We start from the raw sequence: 25146 nt of genomic DNA on the forward strand, positions 1-25146 counted from the left end.
ACATTATTTACAGAGGGTATTCTGTGATCTTTCTCTTAATACCTAGTGTGTGTGTGCCCAAGTGTCTGAGCTTTTGTGAAAGTTTTGCAGTTTATTAAACCTGCTTTAACCTATTCCACTTGCTATATCTTCTCCTTGGCAGGAATGTTTCGTCAGGGCTGCTTGGCATTTCGTGTGATCACACCCAACATCGATGAGGAGGCAGCCATGATGGAGGATGTGGGCATGCAGGACGTTCATTTCAATGAGGTTCAAACCAGCTTGCTACTGATCACATTTATATAGTTCATGAATCACGGCCCCTTAATCCTGCCACTCTCTTCCTTGATGAAGAAGCACTGGAATGAATTCAAAACTCTCCTTTAAAACAACGTCAGTCAAATGTTCTCGTTTCTTATCTAATCAGTATCAATTGCCCCTGTCCAGAGGGTGTGTTAGTAAAGGAAGTCCAGATAATGAGCCCTGATTAGCCCTGAGTGTCCCTCATCACTGTGAATAGTCAGTTTGCACATTTAACTCTTTGAGTAACATTTACATTTTGTTCGGTGCATTCACTTGTGATAAAAGATCGTCTTTGCGGTCGGAGTTCATCAAATGCTTTTGGACTTGTTGGAGTGGAGTAAATGTCCTTCGATGTGCATGTGGTGTATAACCAGCAAAAGCCCAATAAACACGCTGAGATGAACCAAATCACTAGAGAAAGGCCCTCACCTGTTGTTAACACTGAATCAGGCTGGTTAAATTAAAGCCCACTGGAATTAGAAATCAGTTCAGCTCCCATAGTGTGACCTAGTGGTTAAAGGTCTGGATTGATAGCCAAAAGGTTGTATTTTCAAACCCATTAACATTGTTCCCTTTAGAAAGACACTTGAAAAAAAAAAAAAGAAAAAAAAAAAAAGAAAGACACTTGGATTAAATTAAATGACAGATTAGTTCTTAGAACAGCAGTTTTGTCACAATTTGTTGTGAGAAAATAAGAAAAAAAGGTTCAAAAGAATTCAATGGGGCAGTACCTTTTCAAAAGGTTCACCTTTGGACCTTATTTACCCCTAAAAGGTGCATATTTTTAGTTAGGTACATATCTGTACTACATATTAATGTACCACCCCAAGGGACAGCTTTTGTATCTTTTTTTCTGTGAATGTTGCATTTGGAAGCATCATGTAAGTGCATTGATGATGAGATTAGGGATGCACCGGTATGAAAATTTTGGCCGATAACCGATAATTCTTTCGATTTGAAAGCCAATAACCGATATATTGGCTGATAAATCTAAATCCAATTTTTTAAAATATATTTTGAAAGCCTGATTACAAAAACCAAAGTCTCACCATTAAAAGCCATGTCCCAAACACACAATTAGAATGTTTTCATTATAATTTTATGTAGCCTATATTACAGACTTGTGCTGCACGTGTTTTACTTAACTGTATTTTCCTTTTTTGAAATGATTCCAATCATATTTCAAGCAGTTCAAAACCATCATTGCGAACTGAAGTGTCTCAGTGGAAGGAAATTATCCATTGTTTATCAGTTTTAATATATATCGACTAAATTTTCTTATCGGGCCGATAACTATAACATTAAAAATGACGTATATCGGCCGATACTGATATGTTGGCCGATATATTGTGCATCCCTAGTTGAGATACAGTATTGCACATGGGTATGTAATTATATATGCATGTCTATCTGCAGGAGGTGCTGATGGAGTTGCTAGAAGCTTGTGCTGATGGTTTATGGAAAGCTGAACGTTACGAACTTATTTCAGATATATACAAACTCATCATCCCAATTTACGAACAACGCCGAGACTTTGAGGTGCACACACACTGTTTATGCATTATTGGAAATTCAAATTTAACATTTACCAGAAATGTAGTATATACTCAAATGTAGACAGTATGAATGTAGCTTTGTGCTGTTGTGTAGAAACTGGCCCACCTGTATGACACATTACATCGGGCTTACACTAAAGTGATGGAAGTGATGCATTCTGGGAAGAGGCTACTTGGCACCTTTTTCAGAGTGGCATTTTTCGGCCAGGTAAGACAATACAAAGTTTTTACCAGTCCAGCTAACGCAAACAGTTTGAGGATTGAGCTGCACAATAGGAAAAATATAGCTGTATTTTATTTTAAAGGGATCATATCATGTGGTACCAAATTGTCCTTGTTTTTTTTTATATTAAAAAAAAATTGGTTTGACTTTGGATTTCTGACCAAATATATATATATATATATATATATATATATATATATATATATATTTATATTTATAATATTTATATATATATATATATATATATATATATTTGTGTTGTTTATATGTGTTTTTTCAGTTATCAGAAACTACCAGAAAAGTTTTTAAAAAGTAGAGAAGGTGGAAAATACTTAAAAAGTCACTTAAAAAGAAACTGTTTTAGGCAGGAAATACACATTACGATTGGAATTCAGGGAGAAAATTCAATGATAAAAATGTATGATGTGACCTCTTTAAAAATAAGCATTCCTGTATGCATGATAATATACCCTGCATGATAGCTTGAGTCTTGTAAAGCATGTCTAACTCATTGTGGGTCTCAGTTAATCAATCTTTTCTGCTCTTTTTTTTTTTCTTTCCTAAGGCTGCGGTAAGTGTTGTTGTGGACTGTGTGTGTGTGTGCTGTCCCACTCATTGTCAGGCAAAATTTTGCTTTGACCATAACAGTCTCACTATACTTCTGTTTGTTTGTCTGCGTGCATAAGGCTTTTGGTTTAGAGGAGGAGAAGGCCTTTTTCTGTGTGCTGCTAGTTTCCTTCAACCTTCATCAATCTTTAAATGCACAACACATTCTCTCATCTGTAAATCCTGTCATTTCTTCATTCTGGGTTGAGCCAGGCAGCACTCTGACTCATTGTTTACAATGGAAGCCATTTTTAAATGGGTTCGGACCATAAAAATGAGCTAGGCAACACTTAGTGAGCTCTTTCGCTATACGCTGTGCCCATTAACCTCACAGAAGCTTTGCGATTTTATTGCTTGAGCTGTTTCAGTGAAAACACAGTGAAAGCTGCTTAAGTGCTGATGCAAAAGTGTCTATGTCGGACAACAGAGAATAAAAGATAGCACTGATTATTTAAGGATAACACGAATTCTATGAAGATGTATCTCTGCCATGGTGTGTTATCAGGATTGCTTTGAAATCATGAAAACGTTGGAGGTTTGTAAGACAGTTAAATGTCAAAGTGTGTGTCCGTCAGTCATAACTTTTCATTTCCACTTGTGACGTAGAGGTTTGTTGATTGTGAGATTGAAACCAGCTTTTGTTGGCTGTACATTACAGTAATAACACCAACAGTGCATGCATGCGTCACACATATATTGTGATGGAGATGTTGTGTGTTTTTCAGGGTTTCTTTGAAGATGAGGATGGAAAGGAATATATCTATAAAGAACCAAAATTTACTCCTCTCTCAGAGATTTCCCAGCGTCTCCTCAAACTTTACTCAGACAAATTTGGCCAAGAAAATGTCAAAATGATCCAGGACTCTGGCAGGGTGAGCACGTGCACACTCATATTTTATCAGCATTCTGGGAATAGGTGAGAGCTCAGGCAACTGTGTATAATCTGAGCCTACATACATAGATTACACTAGTACACACATTCACTGTAAAAAAACAAAAATGTACTCATGTTGTAAAACTGTATGAATTAATTTTTTCTGTGGAACATGAAAGAAGACATTTTGAGAAGAGTCAGCAAGCTCCAGTTGTTTGGTTCCCAACATTCTTCAAAATATCTTCTTTTGTGTTCCGCAGAAGAAATAAATGCTTACAGGTTTGGAACCACATGACATGACATAATTTTAATTTTTGGATGGAGTATCACTTAAAAAAATTACGGCATCAGTTTGCGTGTCTTATAATGTCATGTTTTCATAGTTTAGCTAAAGCAGGGGTTTTCAAACTCTGCAAAAAAAGTTCTTTAAAAATGTAAATAAATATCTTATTTGAGAGTGCATCTAATATACATTTCTATGACAAATGCTTATGTCATGGAGAGCAAAGTGCTTGTTGACAATACCACCACGTGACGTGATGAGCACTCATCACATGATCACTCATCAGACAGAAAACATGCATGAAATACACAGACCTCAGCACTAGGTACATGAATAATAACAATGTAACAATCAAATTCATTGAATGTGTTAGGAACAAGAAAGGAATAAACTTATCTTGACAAGACAATAGTTAACTAGTTTAATTTCAATGTAAATGAAACTGGCTAACAGTCAATGTAAGCATATCTGTAATACATTAAAATGTATGTATGGCCCATTGCATGCTGGAAAATAGTCATCCACAAAACCATTTTTTGGTTTAGGCCTAGTTGCCTTAAATGAATCCAGCTCACCTGCTATGCTTGTTGGTTTGACTTCCGAGTATAAAGTATGTAGTTAAATAGAAAAGCTATATTATGATTATTTACTTGATCCAAGACTAATTTTTACAGTGTTTACACAAACCCACACAAGAAGTTCATTGCACCATAATACCCAATGCACGTACAGACAAGTTTTCTGTCTATTCATGTTTTATCAGCATTTTACTGGTCTCCTCCCACCCTAACCTTTGACCTTCTCCTCATCTGTCTCAGGTGAACCCTAAAGATCTGGAGGCAAAGTTTGCATACATCCAAGTGACGCATGTGACGCCGTATTTAGAGGAAAAGGAGCTGGAAGAGAGGAAGACTGACTTTGAGAGGAGCCACAACATTCGCCGTTTTGTGTTTGAGACTCCATTCACAGAGTCAGGCAAGAGGCACGGCGGGGTCGAGGAACAGTGTAAACGCAGGACGGTGCTCACTAGTGAGTGATCACTACCTCTGACCCCACAATGGTTACTGTTGTGAAAAAGAAAAAAGTGCGCATGAAACATACAGGAAGAGTGAAGAGATCCTATCTATTTTATACATTTATTTTTTAAATGTACCGATTTATTTGATAAAAAATAAACAGTAAAAACAGTAAAATTCTGAAATATTATTACAATTTAAAATAACTGTTTATTATTTTAATATATCTATAAATGTAATTTATTCCTGTGATGACAGCTCAATTTTCAGCATTGTCACAAGATCCTTCAGAAAACATTTGAATATGCTGATTTGATGTTCAAGAAACATTTCTTATTTATTATCACAGTTAAAACATTTATTTTTTACTGCATTATTTAGTGTGGAAACTGCTATTGTGTTTTTTTGTTTTTTTCAGGATTCATTGATGAAAAGAAAGAACAGAAAGAACAGCATTTATTTGAAATAGAAACCTTTTGTAACACAAATTTCTTTAGTGTCTTTTTTGATCAATTCAATTCTTCCTGGCTGAAAACGAACTTTCAAACAAACAAACAAATTCTGACCCCAAACTTTTGATCGATAGTGTACGTTTTATCTTAATCCATAACATCCATAAATCATTGATTTGATTGTGTTTGGCCTATGTCCTTTGCCTCCTTATGGTTTAATACATTTATTTCACCAGCTAGTCCAGGAACAATAATCTTTATTACATTTTGATCTGTACTTCCTGTATTAACACTGTACACCCTGATCTTGAGCGGTGGTGTTCGAAAACAATTAATCAAAGTCTTCTTAATCTCAAGTTTACTGTTGTTCAGTGCTATAAAAGCAACCAGGAAATTTCAAAGTTTAACTCTGATCTTCATCCTCATAAATTTTCAGATCAGATCTGGCCATTGAGGCAGAATGACCTTCTTTGAGAGTGTGTTGTAAATAAAACACTTTTCACAGTTTCAAGGTCTGCCATCTACAGGGAACATAAACCCTGATTACTGCACAAACATGAGTAGATTTCAGATGGGACCTTAATGTTTGTTCTTCTAGCCACTCTAAACGTACCATTGCATCCATTTTATGTTTATTTACTCTTTCTTCTCCAATCGTTCTGTTTCAGCTACACACTGTTTCCCGTATGTGAAAAAGCGCATAGCAGTGATGTATCAGCACCACACAGACCTGAGCCCCATCGAGGTGGCCATAGATGAGATGAGCGGGAAGGTGGCGGAACTCAGAGCCCTCTGTGCAACCAGTGAGGTCGACATGATCCGCCTGCAACTTAAGCTTCAGGGAAGCATTAGTGTACAGGTGTGTGAGACACAAATGAACCCTCATATGTCTGTTTCAAAAGCACCCTAGACAACAATTTAGGCATTGATACAGAGCCTGTCGCTAAAATAAAATCGTCATTGCGAGTTTACGCTTTGTAATTACTACAGTTTTGCAAGTTCTACAAGCACGTGAAGGCTTTTTATATTTCAAATCATTACGGCAATTACCACATGGTGTGAACGCATCTTCATTTAGGCGCTAGGTGTGTTTGACTTGAAGCGGCGCTGCGCAGACCAATCAGTGTATGACATAGTACATTAGACAAGTATTTAGAATACTTTGTCATACACAAGTCGGTCTGCGCAGCGCCACTTCAAGTTGAGCACCCCTTGTTGATTGCAATGCCATAGAAATGCATAATTCCAGTCCGAGTGCTGTGAGCAGCTTTGAATAGAAGCTTCGTGTTGTCATCTCGAGACTACGGAAACTACGACCTGGCGTGAACGCAGCAAATGAAAACTTACTTAGCAACCATAACAACAAAGGAAACAGGAAATAATGTCGACAAACTAAAAGTCCTTGAAAATGAAACGGAAACAACAACGGAACGAGACAATAACACTCAAACTAACACTGGTCAGAATGCAGAATACCAGAATGCACTGCAATTAGAAAAAAATACATCCAAGACATCCAGCAACAGAGACGTCAAGCAACAGACGGTTTAATTTAATTTAATTTAAGTAAAAATGCACTATTTTAGCCAATATGTGTGTGTACTATGTTGTTTGCTAAGCAACATGCTAACATGTTTACCCTTAAGTTGCTCCTCATGTACAGAATCAATTACTTTTCAATTACACATTATGCACTGCAGCAATTTATATGCAGATGCTCCATAATGTTAATTTTTAGTGCCATGAAAACTGATCCAGTGATTATTTTTACTGACAAAACATCCTGTTTTTGATCGGATTTTCTGTAGCTACAATAAAAAATACACTACTGGGGTCAGTAAGATTTTTGAAAATAATTGTATTCTATTTTATCCATCAAGGACACATTAAATGGATTGAACATTGAATTTAAAGACATTTATAATGTTACAAAAAATACATATTTCAAATAAGTGCTGTTCTTTTCAAAGAATCCTGCAAAAATAATGTATTATGATTTTCACAAAAATACAACTCAATGGTTATAATAAGAAATGTTTCTTGAGTAACAAATTAGAACATTAGACTGATTTCTGAAGGATCATGTGACACTGGAGACTGGAGTAATGATGCTAAAAATTCAGCCTTGCCATCACAGATTACATTAATTGTAATAATATTTCACATTATTACTGTTTTTACTGCATTTTTTATCAAATAAATGCAACCTTGGTGAACGTAAGAGAACATATTATTTCCAAAACATTTAAAAAAAAATCTTACAGACCCAAACTTTTGAACAGTAGTGTATAACTGTAAAAAACTAAATTCATACCGATAGTTGTGTAGCCCACTAAACATTTTGGGCTGTTCAGCAGTAGGAATGGCTACTACGGACTAATAATACAGCAACTTGGTAATGTCTAAAATTAAAATCTCTGTCAGTAGACAAGGCGCCTCAATAGGTATTGAAACAAAGCAATCGTGTTGATTCGCAAACACTTTCACCCCATGTTAAGAATTCAGTTAAGCCATTATTTAGTTCCTTTCTTCCTTGTAGAGACGTTCTTCCTTTTGCACTGACGTTATTTTCATGGTGACACTTTCAGTCATTTAATTCCTGCAAAAAAAAACAAAAGACAGCCCCAAGTACACTTTTACCATTACATCACACACACACAGATTTGAACTGATCTATTTTTCCCTAAATACTTTCTCTTTAGGTCAATGCTGGGCCACTTGCGTATGCCAGAGCTTTCCTTGATGACGCCTGCGCCAAAAAATACCCAGATAACAAAGTCAAACAGCTCAAAGAGGTCTTCAGGTATATAACCACCATTTGAAAAGCCTTTCAAGATCTCCACACAAATGCCTGCTTTCTTATCATACGTGTTTATATGGTGTTTGTGTATGCAGGCAGTTTGTTGAGGCATGTGGACAGGCTTTAGCTGTGAATGAAAGGCTGATCAAGGAGGACCAACAGGAATATCATGATGAGATGAAAGCCAGTTACAAAGACCTGGCCAGAGAGCTTTCACACATCATGCATGAACAGGTAACCACACACATACACACAAATCTTGGTTCCCTAATGGCCTCGATATACTCACGGGAAAGTTCTTTTTCATTTTTCACTTAGGGGTAAAAAGAGGTTTGATATACCTTAGCAGCGATATACTGTTAGCAAACATCCCGATGCCACCCCTAGGAGCAGCATTTAAATTAATATGTAAATATTTGCTGCACTTTCCTCTCAGTAAAAAAATAAACACACGACAGAAATGTGGTGAGAAAACAGCAGTTAAGAAAGCATTTGATCATAGCGATGTGGACATGTTTGCATGAGCTCTTAAATTCGGCACTTCAGTCACGTTACGTTCATTTAAAGCACTTTATACAATAGGTTGCTTTAAAGGGGTCATATAATGCCATTTTTGGCTAATATGGCTAATACAAGCTAATATGATTCTTTAGGGTCTAAATTAAAAGTTTGTAATATACTTTAATTAAAAATTCTCATTAGTATTGTAAGAAAACACTCATTTTACCTGGTCAAAAACAGCTCTGTTTTCAGCACGCCGTTTAAGTGCATGTGTCTTTAAATGATAATGAGCTTTGCTCACCCCGCCCCTCTGTTCTGTGCGTACACCATAACACAATAACCATAACTCGTTGTTCATTATAAACGTGGGATTATGAATTATATTGAGAACGTCGTACATAGAAAACATGCCGTAATGTACCCTGAGTGTAAACCTTAGCCGCATTCATCGTGAAGCGTGCTAGCGATTTGCAAAGATTAATATAAAGATTAATATAAAGGTTAATAAAACGTTACACTCACTTCTTGAAATGAAATGATTCGCGCAAACATGAAAGCATTGACGTTGATCGTGGGGAATATTCCCTTCGAAAACAATCTCAGCCACTGCGTCTTCAGCGGTTCGGATTTAGGAACATCAAAATGACTGCTGTGTTCATTATTACACCCAAGAACAGAACACCACAATCACTTAGACGCCATTCTGCTCATAGACAGTGCTCCAGCGTATCAACAACGGCGGACTATGATGACAGCTCGCTCACGAGCGAGGGCGGGTCTGTGTTGAAACGCTGCTGTCAATCAACAATCGTGGGAGGGGCGTCCGATCTTGTGACGTCACAAGATCGAACGGCTTGATTTGAGACGGGAAAATATATAAGGAGATTTAAAAGAAAAACTGGATGGATTTTTGAACTTGTAAAAGTGCATGTACCATTATATGACCCCTTTAAAGCAAGCAGCTTTACAGTATTAATCATGAAAAAAAAAAGTGTCAGTGTCGCTTTTAATTAGAATTACAACTTCAGTTTGTACTATAAAGCAGCTCTCCATTGTGTTAATGTTTTTACTCATGTCTGACCTCAATGGACTGAACAGAAGATTTCCCCATCAAAGAAGGCGGGGCTTCAGAGCCTGCCTATTGTGTAGTGGACCAATGGTAGTTCGTTACCAGCTGGACCAAACTTTTTCAGAAAGTTGGCCTGATTTTGTTCAAAATGACATCACACCATTTCGTTCTTTGATTTCACTTGAAGTATATCGGGGCCTTTACGCCAATGGAAACACGTGGAATCAGAAATATTTACACTGGTAGTTTACCGTGAATGTTGGTTTATGTTTAATATTCACTCGTTCTCTCTCTCTCTTTTGTGCTGGCCTTTGTAGATCGGATGGTAATAATGCAATGAATTCTTCATATTTAAAAAAAATTCAGTACACCTCAAGTTTCCGTGTTCTTTCTCATCCTGCACTCTTCCTCTTTGTCAGATCTCCGCTGTGGAGGGCGGAACCAAGAGCGCTCTTTCTGATTCGCTGCATATTTTCAATGCCATCAGTGGCACGCCCAGCGGCACCACCCTGCATGGCATGCCTAGCTCCGCCTCCTCCGTGTGACTTCTCACCCCTGGCCTTAAAGCTCTGACCCTTCCCACAGCCGGAGAGACGGACAGACTGGAATGCATTGAAAGCGGAAGAACAAAAAAAAAGAATGGTATTTTATTGTCAGCCTGGTTTCTACTCAGTCTGGAATGGATCGCCCATCTATCAGAATCCAGGACATGAGGACAGATCAGGTGTGTCCGGTCTTTGGAATGGCCTGTTACTATTCCCATATGACTGACATAATTGAAAGAGGGTGTTTTTGTTGTTCTCTCATCCTCTCCAGTCCTCCGTTCACAGGTGTTTCCTGTAGAGACTATCACTTTTATTTCCACAACCAGAACAACTTGAAAAAAATGCCTTTTTACTTTTACATCCTTACATTTTCATGCTTCATCTTTCCATGTATTACCCCATTCCAGAAGTTGATTGCTGCTCTATGCTGAGAGAGAGAAGCTAGCGACATCACTTCCTGTGTCCGAGGCAGTAGCGGTCCATCGATTGGTAGCAAAGAGAATATAACTGTGCTTTAGTGTAGCAGGAAGTTTGAGCTTTACTGTACAAAATACCCATGATCACCTGAGCCACTCAAGCTTTTTAGCCCACACTTCCATTTTTTCCCCCTTGTTTAGTTAAAAGCCAAGAAACAAGTGCTGTTTCGTTGTAGCTGAGGTGCAATAATTCTGTCTTTGTCTTGTTTTGGTTCCCTTAAGATCTCTTGCCAAAGGCTAGATGTGAAATATATATATATATAAATGGACAAAAGAATAAACAAGGATTTTTATAACCATTTATGTTTGTTTAAATGTAAATTGTTTTGTATCGGGGGTTAGATATGGGGGGTATTTTTATTTAAAAGAATCTGTTCTGGAAAGATATTAATGTCCCTAAAATCTCTGAATAAAATGTATTATCTTACATAAGTTCTTGTTTTTCATTCAAAGTTGCTCCCTATAAACATATTATTTTATGTTCATCTTTATTACGGTGAACTTTATTATTCACCAACCAAGATCCTTATGAAGATCATTAGAAGCTAATTTGTTTTCCTCATCTGTACAGTACATATCTATTATGTTTGGTTTATGGCGTACCACCTTTAGCACATAGGCCTATCTTTTATGCTGTTATATGTGATTGTTGCCACTTTTAAAGCACCCATACATTATATATTGTTCAAAAGAGATAGAGAATTTTGACGTAGTGTAAGATTTAATTTAGCTTTTTAAAGTGCATTCTGAATAAAACCTGCTGACTTGCTCTCAATCTACACACACAGTCGCTCGTGCCGAACTGCCTCTGCCCCCTCTCCAGCATTGTCACCATTGTATCGCAGCAACATCTCTGTGTGGATGAGGGCAGTTTGTTTACTTCTCTCTTCCAATGAATTAGACATCTCCAAACACCTTTCATCTAATGTGAGTCTTCATGTCCAGGTTATCGTCTGCTTTTCAGTGCACTTAGCTTACGCAAGCCATTTCAACAATGTTTAACAGCTGACAGTGTGCTTTGTGAAAGTGTCATTCACATCACTCTAACTTAGCAGTCAGTAAATCCCATAACGTAAATGGGACTTGTGTATGCAGCGGCTGCGTTTGTCTATGTTATGGGGATTTCTCTAGACAACGTGATAAATGGCATTATTGGGGGTATTTAGAACAATCATGTGATGTGTTGTTGGGAATGTTTTGATGCGGCAGCATTATTTATCATATCTAATCAACATGCTGAGAGTAAGCTGTTTCAGATAGAAAAGTTAAATATTATTTTAAATCAGCCTCCATTTAAACTTCATTCGGTTTTGTAAGGTAAACAGAATTATTATTGGGTAGATACAATATTAACAACAGAAAGGTGTATTTTAATGACTTGAAATGAGTTTTAAATGTAAAATAATAAATAAAAATAACTTTATTTGTTGTTTCATGTTTAAATCTTTGATTTTACCAAAAAAAAAAAAAGAACTATATAGAAAAGCACTAATCATCATTGTTATACATATATATATGTATAACAATGATGTTTGGTGCTTTTTTATATAGTTTTTTTTTTTTTTTTTGGAATGATGAAAAAATAATTATATTAATTACTCATTAACTTGCCTGTTTTATTACAAAGGCCAAACAGTCCTATCACTTGATTGACTGTATAACTTGATAAGAGTGCCATAAATAACTAAACTGTTCGTCAATTGCCTCCTCCCACTCATTCACACACACATAGTCACAGGTCACAAATGCTGTCATAAATATTTACCTCAGTCTTTTTTTAACCCAGTGGTGGCCAAGGAAACATTTTATTGTCCAGAGTCTATAAAACCTTGTTACCTGTCTCCGTCAGAGTACATCTCTGTCTGTCCCAGATAGTGTGAGTGTGTATGTGAGAGAGAGAGTGAGTGTGTGAGTGAGTGTGCATTTCTATATTAAAGGATATTCTTTACAAGAGGACTAGAAGGCAGCCTCAGTCATCATGGCAGGTGAGTAAACCTGGATGTTTATGGGCACAAAATAATAATAATTCCTGTTAACTTTGGATTCGTACATCTGAATTTATACCAAAGAAAAGTGAATGTGTGTATTCTTTGCTTAAACAGATGATGCACAATTTGTGCAAGTATATGTTACATTGTGAAGACATTTGAAATAACTCAATTCAAATTGAATCCATATTAGGACTGTTTTAATGACATTTCCATTTTACATAATTTCTGCAGACTTTGAGGGAAAAAAGGAGAGGAAAGAAAGGGTGAGACTCTATATTATACATGTATATACACATTAACACATAATTAGTAAGCATTGTGTATTTATAGTATAATCATATAAAACCTATTATAATACTAATATGCCAGAGCACATTATTAGGAAATATTTTAATTAAGCTGTGATTTTTTTTTTTCATTGTAGGCAAGTTGCTTGGGATATCCTGTCAGTATATTTTTCATTGTGGTGAATGAGTTCTGTGAGCGGTTCTCCTACTATGGCATGAAGGGTAAGAATACACAAAAAACATACACACGTGAAATAATGTCAACTTTCATCTCTGTTTTACTTGTTCCTGCAAAATTCTGCATAGATGGTCTCACACAGCTGACTCTTTTTCTTCTTATCTCACATTGTTCCCTCCATCTATCTCTATTCCTTTCCTTCTTAATATTTTCCATCCATCTCTTGCTGTGCTTTTCTTTCCTTTCTCTGTTTTGCAGCGGTGCTGGTGCTGTACTTCAAGTATTTTATCGGTTGGGACAATGATTTTTCCACCACCATCTACCACACGTTCGTGGCTCTGTGCTACCTAACACCCATCATGGGGGCCATAATTGCAGACTCGTGGCTGGGCAAGTTCAAGTGAGTTTTAGAATTATGTTCAAAATGGAATGTACTATACTATTCCTATTAGGAATGCCATATGCAGTATACCAAGTCAGGGTCTTTTTGATTCTAAGGACCTTAGCTATGATGATCAATGTAAAGGACAGTTTGCCTAAAATTTCAAAACAGCTACATGGCTGTTGATGGTCAGTAAGATTTTTTATTTATTTTTTTCATTCAAGTAATCAAAAGTGAAAGTAAAGACTTTTACATTCTTACGAAATATTTCCATTTTAAAGGAACACTCCGACTTTTTGGGACTTTAGCTTATTCACCGTATCCCCCAGAGTTAGATAAATCCATACATACCATTTTCATCTCCGTGCGTGCCGTAACTCTGTGTCTATACGCACCAACCGCTAGCCTAGCTTAGCACAAAGACTGGAGGTAAACGGCTCCAGCTAGCATACTGCTCCCAATAAGTGACAAAATAACATTTTCCTATTTACATGTTGTGATTTGTATAGTCACAGCGTGTACGAATAACAAGGTCACATGAGACACAGCCATCTTCTAACCGTATACTGTACACTTATTGGGAGCAGTATGCTAGCTGTAGCCATTTACCTCCAGTCTTTGTGCTAAGCTAGGCTAGCGGTGGGTGCGCCAGACAGAGTTACGGCACGCACGGAGATGAAAAGGTTATGTATGGACTTATCTAACTCTAGGGGATACGGTGAATAAGCTAAAGTCCCAAAAAGTCGGCGTGTTCCTTTAAACAATGCTGTTCTGATAATAATAAGAATTGATCTTGAGCAGCAAATCACTCAGCATATTAGAATGATTTCTGAAAGATCATGTGACTGAAGACTGGAGTAATAGCAGTTTCCTGCAGATCTAGGCAGGTGGTGTTGGGGAGGTGGAGAGCTAGAATAAGAATTTGCAAAGCGCACAGGGATTCGAGGTCATAAAGGGAAATGGTATTCGTGAATAGAGTTTCATGGCTAAACTATTAATTTAAACATATACTAAAATAGAAGACAGTTCTTTTAAATTGTAAGAATATTTCTACTGTATTTTGATCAAATAAATGAGCATAGGAAACTTCTTTCGAAAACGTTAAAATATCTAACCATCAACAAACTTTTGAATGGTAGTGTGTGTATTTTAAAACCCACTGTGTGGCAAATAGTAAGTGTGGAATTAAAACTTAAATAATTGCCATTTATTTTAAAACAATCATGGAAATATTATTACATTTAAAATGATTATCAATAACTCTATTTGCATAATAATTTAATTCAATTTTTGGTAACACTTTACTTTAGGATCCAATTCTCACTATTAACCAGTTGCTTATTAGCATGCATGTTACTAGGATATTAGCTGTTTATTAGTACTTATACATAAATTAGTACTTATTCTGCATGACCATATTCTACATACCTTAACCCTATCCAATTCCTACAAAAATACCCAAACTTAACAACTACCTTACTAACTATTAATAAGCAGTAATTAGGAGTTTATTTAGGGAAAAGTCATAGGATGTTTACTCCACACATGCATCCTCTTTGATCTTAGAAAATGACTATGCAAATGTGGAGCAAATATCTCGGTTAAGGAGTGTTGTGCGCGCAAGTTAAGGTGTTTCAACTGTCCCTCTGTTCCAGCTGTACATGGTCTACCCTACTAAGTACCCATAGTCAAAAGACTTATGTGTGATATGTATTTGTACATTACCCCTCATCTCGACTTTTCACAGGACTATCGTGTACCTGTCCATAGTGTACACCATTGGCCAGGTGGTCATGGCTGTCAGTGCCATCCATGACATCACAGATACCAATAGAGACGGTGTTCCTGACAACATGACCTTTCATGTGTGAGTTATACCACATGCTTTATCATTAACAATTTGGAAATAGATGATATTATTGTGAATATGAGCCAAAGAAAACAAATAGCATGCTCTTTATTAGGTGCCACATTTTTAAATATACTGACATTGCTATTGTTGGTTTATTTCATCACATGATTTGCATGATCAGAGTGTCTTTAGTGCAAATTTAAATTTCCTCTCTTATCTTAGTGCCTTGTCCATGCTGGGACTCATCCTCATTGCCTTGGGAACAGGAGGCATTAAACCCTGTGTGGCAGCGTTTGGAGGAGATCAGTTTGAAGATCACCAGGCATGTGGACACACACACACATATACATGCATTTAACAGACACACACCCAACCCTAATCAGTTATTAAAGAGGATGAACTGAATTCAGCAGCACTTTCTTGTGTCAGTGTAAATCAGCTGTTATCAGCTCAAGGTTAAGTCTCTGATACTGAGTGTTAGAGATGAACAAATAGAGATATGAAGTGACTACACGTAGATTCCTACACCCCCTCCGCCCCTGCCACAAGGACGTGAGGTCTAAAGGCCATTGAACAGATTGTGAAACATGCTGGGACACATTGAAGCCAAATGTTACAGTATGAGAAACACGTATGTATCTATTATGGTAATACATCAACATTCCTCATATTGTAACATTTTGGTTCACACACGCTTGCATGTTTTCAGGCAGTACACATTTCTGGGGTACTTTTCCAACACTGAAAAAGTTCAGAATTATTGTTGTTTGAAAGAAATGAATACACTGTAAACACTAACACTCAATTAATTGGTTTGAGTAGGGCAAACTTAAATTAAACAAATTAGTTCAATCAAATTAACTTTTGTGAGTATTTAGAATGTACCTTTTCTTTTGAGTTCACTGACACTTTTTAAGTAATCTGAATTGTTTCATTGTTTTGAGTTTTATACATTTTTTGTTTCTTTTTATTTAGACAAGCTTAAATTTAACTGAAACTGGGCTGAGCATTTTCCAGCATGCTTTGCCATGACACTCAAAAGGGAGAGTAAATGCTAAATTTAAGAGTTATATAATGTTTTTTTTTTTTGTGCAAGATTAGCAAATTAGCATTTATTGAAATAGCTAGTTAAAGCTAAGTGTCCACTACTAAAAATAATTAAGTTGAGATTATGATCAGTTAAATGCATGAATTAGCTTACTCAAATATTTCAAGTTAAGAGTAATTCAAATGTATGAGTACAAAATAAAAATCTGCAAGTCCTGCTTTAAATTTCTTAACTTAAAAATGTTGATGTAAGTGATTACCTAATTGTTGGGGTATACAGTGTACTTTTATTCTGCAAGAATGCATTGATCAAAAGTGACAGTAAAGACGTATATTTTAAATAAATGCTGTTCTATTTATCAAAAAAAAAAAAAAAAAAAAAATCCTTAAGCTGCACAATATTTTTCGACATTGATAATAATAGGAAATGTTTCTTGAGCACCAAATCAGCATATTAGATTGATTTCTGAAGGATCATGTGACACTGAAGACTGGAGCTTTGTCATCACAGGAATAAATTACATTTTAAAATATATAAAAATAGTAAACAGTTATTTTAACTTGTAATAATAATTCTGAATAGTACTATTTTTACTGTATTTGTAATCAAATAAATGCAGCCTTGTTGAGCATAAAAACTCTCAAAACATCAAAGAAAAAATAGGACTGAATATATGTATATATGTGATATTAATAATTATTTTTATTTTATTTCAGGAAAAACAAAGAAGTACTTTCTTTTCCATATTTTACCTGTCCATTAACGCTGGCAGTCTTCTCTCCACTCTCATCACACCAATTCTGAGATGTATGTATTTTGTTCAAATCAGAATAGCATTTTTTTATATTTGTTGTTACATTTTTCATGGTGCATTGGTAAATACACATAAAACAATCTATCTTGTCTTTGTGTATATTTGTTGTGTTTTTCAGCTCAGGACTGTGGTATCTACTCAAAGCGGAGCTGTTTCCCGCTGGCTTTTGGGGTCCCTGCAGCTCTCATGGTGGTTGCTCTTGGTAAGTTACAGCAGGTTTCAATTACTCTTATTTATGTTGACATGTGCAATACCATGTATGACCACTCGATGGAAGCCTTGAGCGACTGAAGTTATTCTCTCTTTCTCTCTGTGCAGTTGCGTTCGTCGCAGGCCATAGCATGTACATCATGGAATCCCCCAAGGGCAACATCCTACTACAAGTCATGAAATGCATTGGAGTAAGAGCACCGACAGCATTATATTTACTTGAAGAAATAGTGTTAAAGTTTTTGGAAAAATTAGTGATCAAATGAGACTTCTCAATTACAGTTCACATTCCATTAATAGATTATGGGCCAGATTTAGTGGCCTGCAAACATTTACATTTACATTTAATCATTTAGCAGACGCTTTTATCCAAAGCGACTTACAAATTAGGAGAACAATAGAAGCAATCAGACCAGCAAAGAGGGAGCAGTATACAAGTGCTGTAACAAGTCTCAGTTAGTCTAGCACAGAACACATAACAAGGGTTTTTTTATTTTATGGAGCTTATGGAGGGCGCATAAGTTTGAACTAGCTAGTTTAGGGATATTTGGTGCAGACCCAGTGGTTTTCTTGTAGGCAAACATCAGTGCATTGAATTTCAAACCCTCTTTTGGCGTTAAAAAAACGATTGTCAGTATTTACTAAAGACGCGCAGTGAAAAATTAGCACTGAAAGGGCTTGGACAGGGTCATTTTTACGGCTGACCTCTATCTGGCCCATAGAGAATTTTCTAATTCTCTTTCAGACACAACATTAATGGGAGGAGAGTATGCAAGGTGATTTACTAAGGTTTGCGCTAGTCAATTTACTGGTATTTGTGCCATTATTTAATGCCCTAAAAAAGCATGTCATAAACCAGACGCTAATTTGCGTTGTTCTTACCAAGATTGTGTTGGTCATTATGGAAATGATCTGGCTGCGTCTGTGTTCTTTAATTTGTGCGTCATCACAATTTTCTAATTTGCCTTGTTTAGTAAATCTGGCCCTATGTAACTTATATGTCTCTGTCTCTCTCTCTCTCTCTCTCTCTCTATATATATGTGTGTGTGTGTGTGCATATATGTATATATATATATATGTATGTGTGTGTGTGCATATATATATTCACAACCATGAAGTGAATTAATGCACAGCTAGCCGTGGATTATCCCACTTATACCTCTCTAATTCATTTAAATAAATGTTATTACTCATTCATTCAAATAAATGAAATCTTACGCACTACTTTATCTCTATGATTCAAAGTGGGCAGAATTCTAGATATAACAAGCTGTAACTGATGAAAAATAACCATCAACTTTACCCTTCCTGTCAAATATTGCGCTCCAAACATCAGTGACAGCTTTGAGTTGTCAATGCTGGCAAATGACCATAGTATAAGTGGGATAATCCACGGTTTATCCCTTACATGTGTAATTGTTGTGGTATGCAACATCAAGTCACATGTGAAAGGTGTAACTAACTAGATGATTGTTGTTTTTGTTTTCTTCTACAGTTTGCAGTTAAAAACCGTTTTAGACACCGCAGTAAGCAATACCCAAAGAGAGAGCACTGGATGGACTGGGCGAATGAGAAATATGATGTATGTTACATAACATCACACAGACAATATGCAGCAAACTTTTAAATACAGGAAGATGTCCACACAGACATAACGAAGACCTTGACGGTTGACCGATATACTGACGTAATGAGACACCGTCTCTGCTTCTTTACAGAAACTCCTGATTGCTCAGGTGAAGATGGTATTGAAGGTGCTGTTCCTCTATATTCCTCTGCCAATGTTCTGGGCTTTATTTGACCAGCAGGTCAGTGCACAAACACACAATGATGCTACAAATGCCATACTCAATGTGTTCTTACACAAACACTCATCTGTTTTCCGGCTTGATGTTAAATGTGAGCCGCGTTGTCTTTCCAGGGCTCCCGTTGGACTCTTCAGGCCACCACGATGGACGGTAACTTTGTAAGTTCGAAAAAGCTTTGGATTTCAGTTGTTTTAAAGGAAACTAAAATGCACATATCAGTGCAGTTATATTGCAATATTTTATATTATTCTTTCTCTGTCCATACAGGGAGCGTTTATAATTCAGCCAGATCAGATGCAGGTGAGGCCGATTTATGCTAATTCATTTGTTTTGTGTTGATACTTGTGTTTTACTATCATTTCGTCCTGAATAACAGGATATGAAATGATCAGGATAATATGTGATGATATTACATTGTACTTATTTTTTTATTTACTATGATCAAAAATACAGTAAATATTGTAATATTGTGAAATATTATTATGAACTAAATTTAATTTATTTCTGTGATGTCAAAGCTGAATTTTCAGCAGCCATCACTTATATAGTATATATTCTAATATTCTATATTCTAATAGTGCATTTGTACTCACACTGATGTGATGATTTGTGTTCTGGTGCAGATCGTGAATCCCGTGCTGATTGTGATTATGGTGCCGATCATGGACTCTGCAATTTACCCACTAATCAAAAAGTGCCATATTAACTTCACGTAAGTACTGGGCAACTGGTATTGAAGTTGCGTTCGTGATTGCGACACGACATGTTATGTGATTGTGTGATTTGACGTTATTTCCAGGCCCCTGCGGAGGATGACTGTCGGTATGCTGCTTGCGGCGTTAGCGTTTGTGGCTGCTGCTCTTTTGCAGATTCAAATTGACGTAAGTATCAAACAGATCCTTAGCAGAAATGTTGCAATAACATCTCACCTGATGTTTCGTTTAGCTTGAAGATTGTTATCGGTGCTTCATGCTTATTGGCTCGATTTATGCCTTATCTTTCTGGCACTATAATCATCACAAAGCATTTGATATTCTGTTTGTTCTTTGCTAAGAAAACCAATGTCTCGTAATCCAACAGAAAACGATCCCCAAGTTCCCATCAAGCTCTGAAACCCAGGTGAAGTTCCTGAATTTGGAGAACACATCTCTGCCTGTTATAGTGGAGGGACAAAAACCGTTTGATGTCCCTAGTTTTGATGTAAGTCCACACAATTGCACATCAAATTGAACCAAACAGTGTTTGAAAGAATTTGAAAACCAGAATTAAAAGAAAAGAAAATATGGGTCAATGTGTGTCTCTTAAACTATGGGAATTTTGGCACTATAGTCTCTTAGACAACTCAGAAACTTTTTACACTCTCACTAGTATTTCTTAATGAATCTACTGCCATGCCTAATATGCAAACATCACAGGGGAAATGTCATTTTTATATTTTTCCATACTAAATAAAAATTCAGACCATAGTGTCATTTCCACCACATCTTAAATTATTTATTCAGTTGAGTTCTGTGGTGGAAATAACATTTACATTTTTTTATATTTTTGGAATAAAACATTGGGAATAAAAATTCCCAAAATCTTTTTGTAATTTGACACAAAATACCAAGTACACTAAACTTTATTAGAGTCACAATTGTTTGTTATGGTTCACACTACAATAATTTTGAATAAAATATGTGATATTTAAAAAAAATATATATATTAAATGTCTTATATTTATTTCATTTTAAGAATTATTTATTTATATTATTCATACACTACTGTTCAAATGTTTGGGGTCAGTAACATTTTCTTTTTCTAAGAAATGATTAGTTTTATTCAACAAGGATGTATTTTACAAGACTTTAACATTTTCTTTTAAATTCTGTTTTATATTTATATTACATTTCATATAAAAACGTTTTATTCATGACAAATTTCTTCCATAAAAATATCTATTTTTCTAAATAGATAATAATAAGAAAAGTTTCTGAAGCAGCGAATCAGCATATTAGACTGATTTCTGAAGGATCATGTGACACTGAAGACTGCTGGAGTAATGATGCTGAAAATTCAGCTTTGCCATGGCAGGAATAAATTACATTTTAAATTATATTCAAATAGAAAACATTTATTTTAAATAATGCAATAATATTTCACAATATAACTGTTTTATTGTATTTTTGAACAAATAAATGCAGCCTTGGTGAGCATAAGAGACTGTGTTTCAAAAACACAATAAAATCTGTCCCAATATTTCAAAAATAAAACTTGCGATCTGTTCGTTTTCATAAAAATCAATCCCCTGAGACATAAAGATGTCTGTAGTTGAAGAAACAATATGCTCATGTTGTGAAAACTACACTGTAAAAAAATATTTTTATGATTTATCACAACTTTTTTCTTTTGTCAAATCAACTTAGATAATAAATGTGGTTCAGATAACGTAATATTTTGAGATTCTGTTGATTAAACCAATCTCCTTCTTTGTATTAACTCAAATTTTTTAATTTCAATGAACTCAAAATTAAGGCAACCAGGTAACTTACTTTTTTAAGTTAAACCAACAGTTATCTTTTACAGTATAGATCTGTATTTAAACTACATGAACATCTTGTAAACTCTTCTATGTTGTTGTGCTCCCCCAGGCCTCAAATGAATACATGACACTTGACACAATGAACGTTGCAGTCTCTGTTGGAGGAATAGACACTACAGGCTCTTTCCTGAAGGAAATGAGGCACACAGTTTTAATAGACGCTCGTGGATTGTTTGCAACTGTAAGTGCTAATCTTGGTATTTCCTTGCATATCTGTTGACTATTTTTGTTGTTTTAATGTCACGAGGACAGTAGTTATAACTGTGGCGTTATGTTCATGTGTTCTAATCAACACTTTATTTTCATTCACAGCTCAATGACACACGTGAGAAACCGGGCCAAGGCTTGAATGCCATCAGGTTTAGTGCATTTTGAATCATTTTTTAACATTGAAAATTAGTGGCAAATTCAAATTTATTAACAGCAAACATATGTTTTAGGTTTGTGAATGGCTTTAGCGCTCAGCTGAACATCACAAAGTCGGATGAGGTGGCTTTACTCTCTCCCTTGGAAGGATCAGAATACTTCATGGTTTCCCATGGCAAGTACGTGCTGCTGTGTACAAATATATAACACATACACAATAGCTGTCGTACAGATACAATTGCAGGGCAAACAAGTTGCTAGGCTGCTTTTCTTCACTGATTTGATGTCCCCTTCCCAGAACCAGCTTTACTATTGTGAACTTAGATGGACAGAAGTGCTCATACATCATGCATCTGGGCTTTGGAAGCTCCTACACAGTCCTGATCCCCGGCAACTTCAGTTTTGGAGACACTGTAAGTCACAATTTTACAGCCACAGATTATAGTGTGAACACTATTAGGAATGGTTAGGACTAGAAATAGTTCATCCATATATGAAAATTCTGCCATTTAGTTTTTTTTACTTTTACATTTAGCAGATGCTTTTATCCAAAGTGGCTCACAAATGAGGAGAGCAGTAGAAGCAATTATTTAGTTCTTCTGCAGATCACAAAAGATATTTTGAAGTCAACTGTTTTTGGCCTTAGAATGAAAGTCAATGGGGTCCAGAACAACAGTGAATAGAAAGTTCAAAAGTTTGGGGTCAGTAAGAATTATTTTTTTTAAATGAACTTTTATTTAGCAATGCATTCAATTGACAAAACGGACAGTAAAGACGTTTATGATGTTACAAAATATTTCTATTTCAGATAAATGCTGTTCTTTTGAACTTTCTATTTATCAAAGAATCCTAAAAAACATTTATAATAATAATAAATGTTTCTTGAGAAGCAAATTCGCATATTAGAATGATTTCTGAAGGATCATGTGACACTGAAGACTGGAGTAATTCAGCTTTGCCATCACAGGAATAAATTACATTTTAAAATTGAAAAGTTATTCAGTTATTGTAATAATATTTCACAATATTCCTGTTTTTACTGTATTTTTGATCAAATAAATGCAGCCTTGGTGAGCATAAGAGACAAACAAAAAATCGTACAGATCCCAAACTTTTGAATGGTGTGTATATAGCGCTGTCAAATCGACAAATCGCATCTAACATAAAAGTTTGTGTATACATATATGTATGTGAGCTAACTTTTAAGGGGGCTGAAGGATGACTTAAATATATTATTATAAATACAATTTATATTAATATTATTGACGTTAAAATATTCCAACTTAATTGGAATGCTAAAACATATAATCAAGATGTAAACTGCAAACATATATCTTTTTTAGAATTTGTATTTTTTTTTTTGTAATCACAAAATGAATTGTGGATAATTACACAAATATACATAAATGTGCGCACACACACACACACACAAACTTAGAAACAAGCAGCTTTGTCATAAGTACACCCGAGTAAATATCTTACCTGATATTAGGGGGCCTTTGAATATTGTGTTGGATTATGAGGGGCCTTCAGGTCAAAAAGGTTGAGAAGCACAGCGTTAAACTACTGTTGACTTACTGTACCTATAGTGACTAAGTAGCAGATCTAGCAATGTTTTGTTTTGTTGTTCATCTCGAAAGTGTAAATAAAGGAGCCATGTCTGATTGTGTGCAGTGTCACGAGAGCATTAAAGCAGTGCAGGAGATCGAGCCGAACGGCATCCACATGGCCTGGCAGATCATTCAGTACTTTTTGATGACCTGTGGAGAAGTGGTCTTCTCTGTCACCGGTCTGGACTTCTCCTATTCACAGGTATGGAGTGCTCTCTGGAACTCTCGATATTGAGAAACACTTGAATTTTTACATTATGTCTCATAACTTGGCTGTCCTCCCTTTTAGGCACCAAGCAATATGAAGTCAGTCCTCCAGGCTGGTTGGCTGTTGACTGTTGCTGTGGGGAACATCGTTGTGCTCATCGTGGCTGAGGCCGGCTCACTTCCAGATCAGGTATACCACTGCTTTTTATTCATTTATTATAAAATCCTAGTCAAAAGTCACTTCTGTTGGCATCCGTGTTGCTACGAGCTCATGGGAATGTATGTGTCATTCCAGTGGGCGGAATACCTGCTGTTCGCGTCGCTCCTGGTGGCCGTGAGCGTCATCTTTGCCATCATGGCTTACTTCTACACCTACATCGACCCGACAGAAATCGAGGCTCAATTTATGGAGCTCGAGCCAGAAGATAAGAAAAAGAAAGAGCTTGAAATGACGACAAAAGACAATGCGGCGTACGTACACGGCGAGAACGCAGACGTCAACCAAACGAAGATCTAGACACATTGCATCTTATCTGTGGTTTAAAAGTGTTGGTGTTCCATTTACTACTGATCGAAGAACTGATTCACCATTTTTATCAGTTAGGCTTGGATTTCTTATTGCAGGAAAGACAATCAGCCCAAGAAAAAGCTAATTCTATCTAAAATTGAATGGTGTTTGGGACACCGACCAAGGGCAGGTTTGGTGGTTTCAGAGAGTATCAGACTGTTAAGATCAATGTTAAAGTGGCCGTGTGTCAGTGCCTTTGCAGGCGGGTTTTATTTATAAGTGTATTATGTTACTATCAGTTAAGAGAGTGGAAACAATTGATGCTCTTTTTAGGCAAAAAAAAAAAAATACAATGCAATTTACCCTTATCATGAAAAAACTGGAAGTACGTCACTGTCACAAGTACGCTACTGATTCTATTTTGAATGCCGATTCCATCTTGTTGTAGTTCATACAACACTTGCGCTGTTTCTGTAATTGTGGTTTGAATCTTAGAGAAAATATTCTATGCCTCTAAATAATTTGTATAAATAGCCATTCATCTAAACCAAGTAATGGGTAAGACAGTATTGTGTGAATTAATTCATTTTCACTTTAGTTAATGCTGTTATTTTGTGAATA

At 36.0% G+C, this 25146-nt stretch overlaps 2 protein-coding genes across 8 annotated transcripts in view; both read left to right on the plus strand.

The window, feature by feature from the left end:
- Nucleotides 1-11129, plus strand: part of dock9b (dedicator of cytokinesis 9b) — an 85400-nt gene extending 74271 nt beyond the window's left edge. For 6 of the 7 annotated variants that reach the window (XM_084127899.1, XM_084127902.1, XM_084127898.1 and 3 more), the window contains exons 45-53: nt 143-249; nt 1699-1821; nt 1933-2046; nt 3393-3539; nt 4643-4853; nt 5961-6151; nt 7995-8095; nt 8188-8326; nt 10082-11129. In XM_084127899.1, the coding sequence (XP_083984025.1) occupies nt 143-249; nt 1699-1821; nt 1933-2046; nt 3393-3539; nt 4643-4853; nt 5961-6151; nt 7995-8095; nt 8188-8326; nt 10082-10207 (1259 nt within the window). In that variant the 3' untranslated portion in view covers nt 10208-11129. Of the gene's footprint in view, nt 1-142; nt 250-1698; nt 1822-1932; nt 2047-2626; nt 3540-4642; nt 4854-5960; nt 6152-7994; nt 8096-8187; nt 8327-10081 lie in introns of those variants that run through there. The other variant, XM_084127901.1, reaches the window with a different exon arrangement.
- Nucleotides 11130-12557: 1428 nt separating this feature from the next.
- On the plus strand, nt 12558-25038 carry slc15a1b (solute carrier family 15 member 1b). Its single transcript, XM_084129867.1, has 23 exons — nt 12558-12668; nt 12906-12937; nt 13099-13183; nt 13398-13539; nt 15269-15388; nt 15596-15695; nt 17138-17228; nt 17354-17437; nt 17554-17636; nt 18941-19027; nt 19164-19253; nt 19367-19411; nt 19521-19553; nt 19877-19965; nt 20053-20134; nt 20334-20453; nt 21884-22015; nt 22147-22193; nt 22275-22379; nt 22499-22613; nt 23875-24012; nt 24100-24207; nt 24313-25038. Exons 1-23 carry the CDS (start codon nt 12662-12664, stop codon nt 24532-24534), a joined length of 2157 nt encoding a protein of 718 aa, XP_083985993.1. The 5' UTR covers nt 12558-12661; the 3' UTR covers nt 24535-25038.
- Nucleotides 25039-25146: the final 108 nt, after the last annotated feature.

This window comes from Abramis brama (assembly GCF_963993115.1).
Source record: "Abramis brama genome assembly, chromosome: 11".
Taxonomy (NCBI): Eukaryota; Metazoa; Chordata; class Actinopteri; order Cypriniformes; family Leuciscidae; genus Abramis; species Abramis brama.

Coding starts and splice junctions, on each gene's coding strand:
- slc15a1b (XM_084129867.1), top strand. Junction 13,184..13,397: donor CTCCTACTATGGCATGAAGG/GTAAGAATACAC, acceptor TCTGTTTTGCAG/CGGTGCTGGTGCTGTACTTC. Junction 19,554..19,876: donor TTCAGCCAGATCAGATGCAG/GTGAGGCCGATT, acceptor GTTCTGGTGCAG/ATCGTGAATCCCGTGCTGAT.